The 12922-nt window shown below is 48.2% G+C and overlaps 1 protein-coding gene across 2 annotated transcripts in view; it reads left to right on the plus strand.

Annotated features, from left to right (window-relative positions):
- The window catches only part of SMAD6 (SMAD family member 6), a 72419-nt gene extending 62488 nt beyond the window's left edge, over positions 1 to 9931 (plus strand). For both annotated transcript variants that reach the window (XM_090270809.1, XM_090270810.1), the window contains one exon: positions 8893 to 9931. In XM_090270809.1, coding sequence (XP_090126935.1) covers positions 8893 to 9434 — 542 coding nt within the window. In that variant the 3' untranslated portion in view covers positions 9435 to 9931. The remainder of the gene's footprint in view (positions 1 to 8892) is intronic.
- The last annotated feature ends 2991 nt before the right edge of the window (positions 9932 to 12922 follow it).

Genomic DNA, 12922 nt, shown 5'->3' on the forward strand with positions numbered 1-12922 from the left:
TGGCTTGCTCAATTATCACTACTACTTCTACTACTGTTATAATTCCCCTTGGTTCTCAACTCCATTGGCACATCTTATCTTTGCAGGTATTATTACCTAATACGAATACCCTCATGAAACTATGCAGGCTGACTTAATCTAGTAAATGACTTATACAAGTAATATATAGAGGTCAGACTGTATGATGGTGATAATATTTGTAAAAATAATAGTAGCCCTTCCTTATGGAGTGCTTATTTTGAACCAGGCATTAAATTAGACCCACTTGAAATTAATCCCAACAACCCTGTGAAGTAAGTACTAATCGCATTCCCATTTTACAGGTTAGGAAACTGAGACCCAGAGTGGGGATGGAGTCAGTTGCCCAAGATTTCACAGCTCGTGGGTGGCAGAGCTGAGATTCACAGGCAGGCAGTTTTGCTCCTGGGCCCATCCTCTTAACCCAGTCCTGTGCAGGAGACAATCGATCCATTCTAGCCATATGGCTAACTCTGCTGTAACCTTGGGAAGTCACTTTACCTCTTTGAGCCTCAGTTTTCGTGTGTGCAAAATTGTGAATTTTGGCCACATGTACTATATCCGTTCTGGCCTCCCTCCTCCACTTGCTGTCATTCTCCTTTGGCATTTCTGTTTACTGTTTGTCTTGGGGTAAACCCTACTACCAGCAGATCTGCAGCCAGTCATCTGTCTGGTAAGCACAGCCCTTAGCCCCTGGTGACCAGCAGCCAAAAGAGCCCCCAAGATGGACCTTGTGCAGGCGGCAGGGGTGGCCAGACTGCCCGTGATGTAATGACCGATTAGGAACTTCCTCTTGGAAGCTTGGCTTCCTCTAGGAGCCAAAGGTGCTGGCGCTGAGGTGGGGGATGGGGGGAGTTGCGAGGGGTGGGTGGGAGCAAAAAGAGGAAACTCCTGTCAGCTGGGTCCTACTTTTGGAGAGAGTTCAGCAGAGAGGCTTGGTCTAAGCTGTTGACCATTAACGCGGCCCATGCACATTCCCTCTCTGCTTTTACTGCCTAAGCCCAGTGGATAAAGGGCTGGTCTGCCCCCTCCCTTAACAAAGAAAAAAAAAAGCCTTTAATTAATGCTGCATCTCTGGACTTGCTGTAAACCTAAAGCCATTTCTGCAGCTTAAAATGACAAAGGAAGGTTAAGTGGAAACTCCTTTTCTCCCCTTAAATTTGATAACAAAAACTACTTATCTAATGGGCAAACAAGGCTTTTAAAGGGGTGTTAGGTTAACCAGATGCAGGGCCATGTAATTATTCCCAGGCCTAGGAGCCGCAGATGAAAAAGCTGCCGGTTGGACTGGAACTTGAAGCCACAGGCATGACATGGGACAGAAGAAAAGGCGTTTTCCAGGAGGGCTGGAGGCCCGAGTGTGGCTTGTGAAAAGGGGATTGGAAAAGCCAGCACTGGACTCCTCTAGCTCTGCCGCCAACTTGCTTGGGTGACCCAGGGCAAGTCACTTAACCTCTCTGGGCCTGTCTCTGAGTCTCGCTTCCCAGCTCTTGGTGGGGTTTGGGTCTGCCCCTTGTTTCCTGCTCATTGAGGTTTGACTGGACTGACCCTTTCCATCCAGCCGTGGGAGAGGCAGAGAAGCTGCTGTGGCCCAAGTCGGGTGCGAAGCAGCAGCAAAGGCTTTGAAAGCAGAGGACCATGGGATGGATGGGCAGCCAGGAGCCTGGAGACCAAGCGGACTCTGACTAGCCTCCTGCAAATGCTCTGAGCCTTTATATCTAGCTCCCTTAGAGTCTAAGGAATCAGAGACTTTTGATCTGGGCCCATCTTAGGTACCCTTCACAGGGTGGCTGAGTCCACTGCGATCTGGCCAAATGGAAAAGGGGGAATCACGAGGAAAACAAGCTGGAGTGCGTGTGCTCAGGCTTTTGGAGCATGCAGCCCACGGGGGAGCACAAAGGAACGTTCCTGCCCTTTGTTTTGACAGAAAACTGCTGATTCGAAGAAGCTAAAGGATTTCTTGAGATTTTGGCTCTCCCCGCCTCCCCCAGACTGCAGTCGGTCCCCTTGGTGCCCCAGCAGCCCCACAAAATTACATGTTGGGCTCGCAGCACCCTCCCTGGGTGGAGAAGCCAAGAGGAAGGAATGCCAACCATTGGGGGGGCTGCTCCAGTTTAGGGGAAAGGGCCTATTGTGGTCCTGTCTCCACCAGCCCACCCCAGGCATCCACCTCCCTCTGGTGGCAGGAATGTGGGCACCACCAGTAGGCCGGGCCACCCCTACCCAGCCTGGAGACACAGGGGCTGTCCCCTGGGCCACCACAGAGCCCTGCTGAGGCCACTTCAGGACTGGAACTGGCCTGGCAGTACATTCCTACTTTTTAAATTTTAGTTCTTTCAAGGCCTCATATTTAGAAGGAAGTCCACAGCTCTTAAGTGTATATAGGTCGGGATTTTTGACAGTGTGTACACCTGAGTTCCCATTGTTACCAATGAGAATATCAGATATTTCCATCATCTCAGAAAGTTCTTTCATACGCCTTCCCAGTCATCCGCACTCCACAGAGGTAATCCCCTGTTGCGATTTCCATCACCATAGGTTAGTTTTATCTACTGGAGAATTTCATATAAATGGCAACAAACAGCACCTTCTTTGGATGCACGCTGTTGTGTGTTTCAGTAGTTCATCCCTTTTCATTGGTGAATAACGTTCCATTGTGCGGATGTACACTTTAAAAATGTCATTGGGTTTTAAAAATTATTTTTGGCTTTTTAAATTTTGTTTTTCAATTACTACAATGTATCAATATTATTTTGTATTAGTGTAAGGTTAGCATAGTGGTTAGACATTCATATACTTTACAAAGTGGTCCCTTAATATTTCATGTGCCCACCTGGCACTACATAGTTATTATAGTATTATTAACTATATTCTCTATGCTGTACTTTACATACCTGCTACTGTTTTGTAAATAACCATTTGTACTTCTTAATCACTTCATCTTTTTCATCCAGACCCCCTACCCCGCTCCTCTCTGACACCAGTCTGATCTCTGTATCTATGCTGTATCTATGAGTCTGCTTCTATTTTGTTTGTTCATTTATTTTGTTCATTACATTCCACATATAAGTGAAATCATATGGTATTTGTCTTTCTCTGGTTCATTTCACTTAGCATAATACCCTCTGGGCCCATTCATGCTGTTGCAAATAGTAAGATTTCATTCTTTTTTGTGACCAATATTACATTGTATGTGTGTGTCACAATTTTGTATCCACTCAGCAACTGAGTTGCTTTCATATCTTGGCTATTGTAGATAATGCTGCAATTAACATAGGGGTGGATATATTCTTTTGAATTCATGTTTCCGGTTTCTTCTGATATATACACAGAAGTGGAATCGTTGGGTCATAAGGCAGCTTCAATTTTAATTTTTTGAGGAAACTCCATACTGTTTTCCATAGTGGCTGCACCAATCTGCATTCCCACCAACAGCACACAAGGGTTCCCATTTCTCCACATTCTCTCCAGCACTTGTTTGTTGATTTATTAATGATAGCCATTCTGACTGGTGTGATGAGGTGGTATCTCATTGTGGTTTTTATTTGCATTTCTCTGATGATTAGTGACATTGAGCATCTTTTCATATGTCTACTGGCCACCCATATGTCCTCTTTGGAGAAGCATCTATTCAGGTCTTCTGCCCATTTTTTAATTGGATGGTTTGGGGATTTTTTTGTGCATATGTTGAGTTATATGAGTTCTTTGTAAATTTTGGATATAACCCCTTATCTAATATGTTACTGAGAAATATCTTCTTCCATTCAGTAGTTATCTTTTTATTTCATTGGTGTTTTCCTTTAACTGTGCAAACTTTTTAGTTTATTGTAGTCCCATTTGTTTTATTATTTTTTTCTTTTCTTTCCCTTACCCAAGGAGCTATATCATAAAAAACATTGCTAAGAGAATGTCAGAGATTTTACTACCTATGTTTTCTTTTAGGAGTTTTATGGTTTCAAGTTGTACATTTAAGTCTTTAATCCATTTTAAGTTTTTTCTTGTATATAGTGTAAAAAGGTGGCCTAGTTTCATTTGTTTGCATTTATCTGTTCAATCTTCCCAGCACCATTTATTGAAGAGACTGCCTTCACCCCATCATATGTTCTTGCTTCCTTTGTCATACATTAGTTGATCATATATAAAGGTTTGGGTTTATTTCTGGGCTCTCTCTTCTGTTGCATTGATCTGCATGTCTGTTTTAATGCCAGGGATATACCTTATTTTTGTTTATTCAGTATCTTAGCCCATCTTGGCTGCTATAACAAAATACCATAGACTGGGTGGCTTAAGCAACACATTTATTTCTCACAGTTCTGGAGGCTGGAAAATCCAAGATCAAGGTGCCAGCAAATTTGGTGTCTAGTTCATAAATGGTGTCTTCTTGCTGTTCCTCACTCGCTTGAAGGGTTAGAGAGCTCTCTGGCATCTCTTTTACTAGGGCACTAATCCTATTCATGAGGGTTCTAGCCTCATGACCTCCCATAGGCCCCACCTCGCCAAATGCTGTCACATTAAGGGCTAGGATTCTAACGTATGAATTTGAAGGGGACACAGACATTCAGTCTATGACATCTACTCTCCTGTTGGACATCTGGGCTGTGTTCCAAGATTGGGTGATGACGAGTGGAGCTGCTGTGAATGTTCACTAAACCACAGAAATTTAAAGCTTGTTGTTTCGATGAGAAGACTGAGGCCAGGAGAAGGGAGGTGACCTGCTTGATTAGAGCCAGGAGCAGGACACCTGACTGCAGGACTCCTCCTGCCAGATCAGTGCCAGACTACTTCTCTCCTCTCCTCCTCCCCCCAGATTCGTCCCAGCCGAGACCCAGAGTCTGGCTGGGAACTAGGCCAGGCCCTGAGCAGAGGGTAGTAAGCAGGAGTTTCGGTCAGAGCGTGGTCACCTTTGATGTTGTTCACTCGGGTCTGACTCCCCGGCATTTATTTGCAATTAAGGAGCTGGTTCCTAATTAGGCTGATGGTGAGACCACAGCCTTGGAACCATGAGAAGAAAAAGATCTTCTGCAAGAGACTGTGCCCCTGCACTCAGTGGCAGTTCGGGCTGTAGATAAGAGGTGTGGTGGGTGGAATGGGGTCTGTAACTGGGGGGAGTGCAGAGGGGACTCTGGGTTTGGGGACACCTACCTTCTCACTCATAGAAAGCGTGTCAGCTAGTGTCAGACACTTCATACACATACGTATGTATGTATGTGAGGCGGGGGGGGGGGTGAAACACTGCCACAGCATTACTCGTCTGTGTTTTAGACATTCAGTTATTCATTGCTTCATTCTTTCGCTTGGGTACCAGGCTAGGATCTCAACCTTAACATTTGTGTAGTGCTTTATAGTTTGCAAAGGGCTCTGCCATCCACTGTCCTATTGTAACTTCTCATGGTGGTGACCCTGGGTCATGACCCCCAGCACCCCTAGAGAACCCTGGTCTCTGAAGGGTCAGACCAACACTGGGACCAATAAACAAACAGCTGCTTCTTTCTGCACCTGATTGATCTGCTGCTGGGAGTTTCCAGAAAACCCAGGGATAAAGTATGTAAGTGAGGCACTCGGTTATGAATAAGCCTATTTTCCAAATGGGGAGACAGAGGCTTGGGAACATTTGGCAAGTTATCCATATCACACATGTAGTCAATGGTGACAGCCTTAGGTCTGTCTCAATTCTGAAACCTTTATTTAGTTCATGTGATAAGCATTAGATTAGAATTCTGGGGTCTCAAGTTCTGGTCCCTGTTCCACCACACATGGTTGTATATCCTTGGATGAGTCAACCTGTACCCTGTGGGCGCCATCTTGGAGCACAAGGACATTGGAATCCATCAGTGGTTCACATAGGCCAGTCTCAGGTCTAAGCTTTCATTGGGACATGATAAAAGAAATCAGAAAATTTCTTATAATCTAAATGCAGCAATTCTCAACCCTTTTCATCTTGCAGCACACACGAACTAATTACTAAAATTCTGCGGCACGGCAAAAAAATGTATTTTTGCCAACCTGACAAAAATAGGTATAATTTTGATTGATTTACCAAAAATAGTAATTATCTACCTTTTTGCTTTAAAGTAACTTTTTCAAAAATCAGGTGCAAATACCCGTATATAAGGATTTCTGTTACCAAGAATTAACCAGTCAGATACAACCTTATTATGTGACATGACCAATAAGATGCAGCTCTATTATATGACCTATATGTTTATGGTTCAAAACAGGGCATTCACACTGGATGGCTGTTGTTGTTTTTTGGCTGTTGTCATTTTTTTATTTGACAATCTAAGGGAAGAGAGGTCGGGTATTGCATGTTTTAAAAATTCTTGTGGTACACTGGTTGAAAATTGCTGATCTAAATGTATGAACTTTAAATCTGATTTCTTTTACTACAAATTATACTTTTTGTAATTTTATTAGTATTAATTTACACTTTTGTGCTAGCGATAGTAGATGGTCTTGGGGATTTTAATGTCATGCCAAAAATAAAGCAGTGGTAACCCTGTGACATTCCCAGCCCCTCTGTTAAACACTGGGTTTAACACTGTTTGGGTTTGTGAAAGCCCAAAGTGTTGGGGTTCCCTGAGATGATGTCAGGGTGTCCTTCAAGCTCTGGAGCCCTGGGACTCCAAGATCACCATGTTCTGAGGATGGGGCAGGCAGCTAGCTTATTCTTGAATCAGACCTGAGACCTAAGTCCTTGCTCTCCATCCTCTTGGGCCTGAGGCCATCAGCCCCACCTGCTGGGCAAGATTCCGATGGGAGTGGGGTGGGGGCAAGGACTGTGTGCCAACACTTGAGATATATTGTATTTCCTTCCTCCTTCCCTTTTAGTGTGTGCTGAGAGCACCCTAGGGATACCTGCAGCTTGGGACAGACACAGAGAGGACTGAGTTCCTCCCCTTTCTACTCGAGAGTCTAGCCTAGCCAGGGGCACTGACCAACAGCACAGACACCTGCTCAGGCCAAGGGAGGGGCAGCATTTAGGCCTGTAACTGCACGAGAGGGAGGGCTCAGAGAGGGCTTTTGCAAGGCAGCAGTCTATCTCCTGGAATTTGGGAGACTTGGCCAGGAGCCCAGGCCTGATGAGGTGTTACCTAGTCTGCTCAACCAGAGGCTGCAGGAGTGAGGCCTGGCCCAGGCGGTGTCCTTGAGCCAGACAGCTGGGGCAGCTGAGCCCTAGGGCAGCTCTGTGTCCCCAAGCACAGGATACCATTCCTGTGAAGGGCACCGGGGTAAGGCCAGGGACACAGGTCTTGATTGGGGTAGTGGTATAGATGATGGGGGGCATTTGGCTTGGCTGGTGGGAGGAGAGGGGCAGGAAGTTTCACCTGGTCTTGGATTGAAAGCCTTATGGGAGCTGGGAGAGAGGAAATATCCCCAACCCCAGTCCCACTTTCCTTCCCCCTTCCCTCACAACACACACACTGGAAACTGCTTCTTTCCCTTTTACAACGGTGTGGCTACACCCTGGGGCAGATGCTGAGCCCTATCTGTGAAAGGGGGGTAGCAGTAATCCCTCACTTGGTGACATTGTACAGTGAGTCCTTGAGGATTGAAGGCTCTATGTTTGTGGGGTCGGAGTGACTCACAGGCTTGTGGGTAAGCACCTTTAGGACGTATAGATCATGAGAGCATTCATGGCTACAGACAGGGAAACTGAGGCTTAGGGAAGGGGAGGGATTTGCTCAGTGCATGGGTTTAAGGAGTGGGATCTGCACTCCCCTCTGGAGGATGGCCTGACACTGATGCTGGCTATGGTGCTTACCAGTGTGTACCCTTGACCAGTTAGGGCGTGTCCCTGGGCCTCAGTTTCTGCACCTGTGAAATGCGGTAATAACAGAGGTGAACCACAGCTGTTGTGAAGAAGGTGCCTAGATCATGGGAAGCACTCAGGGATGCCTGTTACCTGTCCTGTTGCCCAGTGTCCTCCAGGAATAGCTTTTTGGCTTCCTCACCTCTCTGCTGAGAGCACTATAGGAATTCTCTTTGTGTGGTGAGAAGGTTGGTGCTGGAGTTTTATGGCCAGGTTGGGATGGTGCTTGGGAACTCCCAAGCAGTGCCAGGTGGATGGATGGAGAGAGGGGCAGTGGCTTGGGTGTTCCCAGCTGCCCACCTGCTAAGATTGACCACTGCAGGATAGAGTTGTCTGTCTGTCCACTGGCTAAGGGGCAGGTCAGTGAGGGCAGGAGTAGGGCCTCTTCTTTCCCCACCTGACAATCAGCAAGAATTACGAGGGCCCTGGATGGAGACTATGAGGCAAAATGATGCCTCTTAGGAGCTGGCTTGGGGACCTGTGGCTGGGACCTGAAGCCAGGCACAGGGTGAGGGGCACACCCTTTGGAGTTATGCCCAGTCCAAGGCCACAGCAGAGCTGGCAGCCTACAGGAGGCCCCTCAGGCTGATAGTTTCCTGCTAGGTAGCTAGGCGGGCCTCCTTGCACATACGAGGATGATGTCAGGGGCCTGTCACCCTGCTGCTGGGGCTTCTAGGTGGGGCTGAGCAGACAGACAGAGCTGACCTCACTCAGGCTCCTGAATGAAGTTAGTAGTGTTTTTTTCTCTCGGTTTTGGTTGGACTTTGATCAGTGTGTCTTGCAGAATAGGAGCCACAGAGTGCCTTGCCGTGTTCTCATCAGGCATCCAGCAGCCTTCTCCCTCTGTGCAAAAGCTCCCGCCAGGGCCTGTGTGGGAATATGTCACCTGGCCAGGCGGTCATGGGCGCCCACCTGCTTCTCAGAGCAGTGAGCTCAAGGGAAAGAGCAGATGTTAAAGGGCTTCAGAATCTGAGAGGCTACCCATATAGGAGAGCAGTGAGCATGAGGCTGCCACCCGACTCTCTACCCTAAATAACACTCCACGCCCTGTGCTTGCCCCACAGATGCCAGCATGTCTCCGGATGCCCCCAAGCCGAGCCACTGGTGCAACGTGGCATACTGGGAGCACCGGACACGTGTGGGCCGCCTCTACACGGTGTACGACCAGTCCGTCAGCATCTTCTACGACCTACCTCAGGGCAGCGGCTTCTGCCTGGGCCAGCTCAACCTGGACTACAGCAACGAGTCGGTGCGGCGGACGCGCAGCAAGATTGGCTTCGGCATCGTGCTCAGCAAGGAGCCTGATGGCGTGTGGGCCTACAATCGCAGCGAACACCCCATCTTCGTCAACTCTCCAACTCTGGATGAGCCCGGCAGCCGCACCCTCATCGTGCGCAAGGTGCTCCCTGGCTACTCCCTCAAGGTGTTCGACTACGAGCGCGCCGACGTGCTCAAGCAGGAGCATGACCCCACCACTGCCGACGGCCCCTATGATCCCAACAGTGTCCGTATCAGCTTCGCCAAGGGCTGGGGGCCCAGCTACTCCCGGCAGTTCATCACCTCCTGCCCCTGCTGGCTGGAGATCCTGCTCAACAACAACAGATAGAGGCAGCCACCTAGGCAGCGAGCAGCCGTCTGTCCGACCATCTGCACCCCACCCCTCCCTACCCCAGTGCACCACACCCCCGCCCACCTCCCCACCCCCTACCAGCAGGGGGGGCAGTGCACAGAGACACTGCCCCCATGGACAAAACCCCCAAATATCATCTACCTAGATTTAATATAAAGTTTTATATATTATATGGAAATATATATTATACTTGTAATTATGGAGTCATTTTTACAACGTAATTATTTATGTACGGTGCAATGTGTGTATATGGACAAAACAAGAAAGACGCACTTTGGCTTATAATTCTTTCAATACAGATATATTTTCTTTCTTTTCCTCCTCCCTCTTTATTATTATTATTTTTTAAAAGGAAGTGATACAGCCGAGCTAGGTGAAAAACCCTGGGTTTGGTGTATGGTTTTTGAAATAGTTAATGCCCAGACAAAAAGCTAATACCAGTCACTCATTGATAATAAAGTATTCACATTATAGTTTTTTTCTTAAAACTGTCTTCTTTTTAACAAAGAGGGATATGCAGAGCTTCCTTCAGTGGCTTTCTTGCCCATTAGACATCTTGAAACTTGACAAAGTCCTTTACCAGATAAAGAGTAGAGTGAGTAAACTGAAATGAGAGGAAAGACATATGTTTACTCTTAAGGCCACAGGAAGGCCTGTTTTCCTTCTTGCTCATGGCTGTGGTGTGTCCACAGGAAAATGGAGAGCACATGGGCCATCCATCCCAGCCTGGTGGGGGAGGCTTGTGCTCTGGCCTGGAGGAACTCTCAGTCTGATGGATACTCAGGTCTGTGCATCCCATCTCTGAGCTATGCACTAGCTAGAAGGAAATACTATTTCTCACCACTCTGGGGAAATTGCCTGAGGAAGAAAAACCGAGATCATGGGCTTTAGGCTCACTTACCTCCAGGTAGAACCCACCCGAGTCCCAGGGTGAAGCTCCTCCAGGACCTCACCAAGCTACCCTCCTGCCCACCTCCAGCTCAGAAGGGTCAATGGCTAGCTCATGACACAGATCTAGGTTAGAAATTACATCTAATTGTAGGACCAGAGCCATTTTAAATCAGTTTTCTCTCTTGAAGAAAACTCAAAAAAGAAAGCTTCCTTGGCCAAATAATGAAAAGGAATGTTAAATATCTTTCTTGGAGATTTACATCAGTATAGTAAATGTTCTGAGAAGTCTATGGATTATCTATTGCTGCATAATAAATTATCCTAAAGTTTAGCAGTTTGAAACAGCTACCATTTATCTCACACAGTCTCTGCATTCAAGAATGTGGGAGCAGCTTCGCAGGGTGGTTCTGGTTCAGGGTGTCATGAGGTTGCAGTCAAGTTGCCGACTGGGGCTGCAGCCATCTGAGGCTTAACGGAGGCTGCAGGACCCATTTCCAAGCTCACTCCTGGGGCTGTTGGCCTGAGCCTCAGTTCTTGCCGTGGAGGTCTCTCCATTCGGCCACTCATGAAATCAGGGTTCCCCCAGAGCACATGATCCATAAGAGACCCAGAGTGAAGCTCTCACCTCTTAAAACCTTACCTCGGAAGTGACATGCCATCACTTCTGCCACAGCCTGTTGATCACAAACTCATTCCTGCTATAATGTGAGAGGGACTACACAGGAGTGAATGCCAGGAGGTAGGGATCATACCCACCATGCCCAGGAAATGTATCATTTCACTTTGTTTCCTGAAGTTATTTGCCAATAGACTCCCCACCCCTGTTAATCCTGTCCCGATACCAAGACACACTGGTACGTCTGGGCTGTTTGGTCACTGCTGACTGCTGGATGTGCCAGGGCACCCGACACTGCCCTGACGATGTCCATCTGAGAGGCCTGCCTCCCTGGTGTATTCTTGGTGTGGGGTCAGTGTAGAGGCTCAAACAATTGGGAGGGTCCTCAGGCATGATGGAATAAGCAGCCAGTTCTGCAGGAGTGCTAAGGAGAGGAATCAGGATGACTCCCAGGAAGCCTCAGTGCTTCGACTCTGGTCCTCACAGGAGAGACGAGTGGCACGTTGACAGGCAAGGAGTGGCAGGGGGGCAGGAGTGAAGGGGCAATGCCATGGGAGTGGCAGGAACTAGGAGGCATCCCATTGTGGGGATGAGAGAGGAGAGGGGAGTCTGTGTTTAAATTCTAGCTCTACCATTTACAGAGTGACTTCAGAGACTTCTTTCAGGTGCCTCAGTGTTAAGAGAATAAAATTATTTCCTCCTGAGAAGTAGGTGTGACTTGGAAGACAGAAGCACATAAAACAGTACCTGGCTCATCATCAGTGCCTATCAGCTGTTCCTACTCCAGGCCAGGACTGGAAAGGGAGGTTGGGGACCCTCCAATGCTAAGATGAGGAGCTGGGCTAGCATTCTGGGGGCAGTAGAGAAGGTGGGCTGGCTTCTGAGTGAGCCAGGGAGGTGGTCAGTGCTAAACTTTAAGAAGCTCCTTGTAAGGCCTTCCCAGCTGAGGGCCAGGCTACAGGCAAGAATGCGTCAGGCTGAACCCTGAACCCAACCTGGCTTCCTGGGACATGTGCCTACTAATGCCAGTCACCTGACAGACTCCTTGCCCTAGAGGAAGCAGCCAGTCCCATCAATACCTGGGCATGGAAGTGACAATCAATCCCCACTTCGTCAGGGAGCAAGAGAGACAGATTGACACTCCCATTTTACAAATGAGCAAACCAAGGCCTAGAGCAGGGAAGTGCCTACCTATCTCAAGCCAGGAGATCGTGGAGGCTGCAATATGAACAGGTTTTCTGCCTTCCATTAGAGTCTACTCCATGCAGACCAATGGTGACACCCCCCCCCTCGCCCGCCCCCATCTCCCAGATCCTCAGAGGGTGCCCACCCAGGAAAATGACATCAATTCTCTCTCGAGTTAAGCCTCATGGACCACACTGTTTTTCATGGAAAACTTTCTTCTGGTTTCCCAACCAGCCCAGACTCCTCCCTTCACTTCTTCCCTCGGCCACCCTTGGGCCTCATCCTCATGGGAGGCACTACTCTCAGACCTTGGTCCTCCTGAGCACTGGCAGAGCTGGGCTGTGCTACATGAGGATGGGCTGGGAGTCCCTGAATTTTTCCTCTTTTCAAGTTGGTAACTAAAACACGAAACCATCGGTGAGCCCTTCCTGCATGCTAAGTGTCTTTTATGCATCTACTCTTCACAGCAACCCCTGTGCAGGAGTCTCAGTTACCCCCCTTTCTCAGATGGAGAAACTGATGCTCATGTGTGTGCTGTCTGTCATTTGCCCAAGCTCCTGTCTCAGATGCCAGCTCCGGGCTCCTCCTGTATGCTAGCTGTGATTGGCTTTGTAGGCGTGGCCTGTCCCTTGGGGACAGTCTGAGCCTGTAGGGCCGAACTCTGGGCACCCAGGGCCATCAACCTCACAGCTATCCTGCCTCCCAGACTTGCCCTGTTTGGAGGCCAAGGACCTCCCTGAGGTTCTTGGGTGGCCTCAAATGTTGGGGAGAG

The sequence above is a fragment of the Furipterus horrens genome, unplaced genomic scaffold (assembly GCF_987537825.1).
Source record: "Furipterus horrens unplaced genomic scaffold, mFurHor1.1.pri manual_scaffold_3, whole genome shotgun sequence".
Taxonomy (NCBI): Eukaryota; Metazoa; Chordata; class Mammalia; order Chiroptera; family Furipteridae; genus Furipterus; species Furipterus horrens.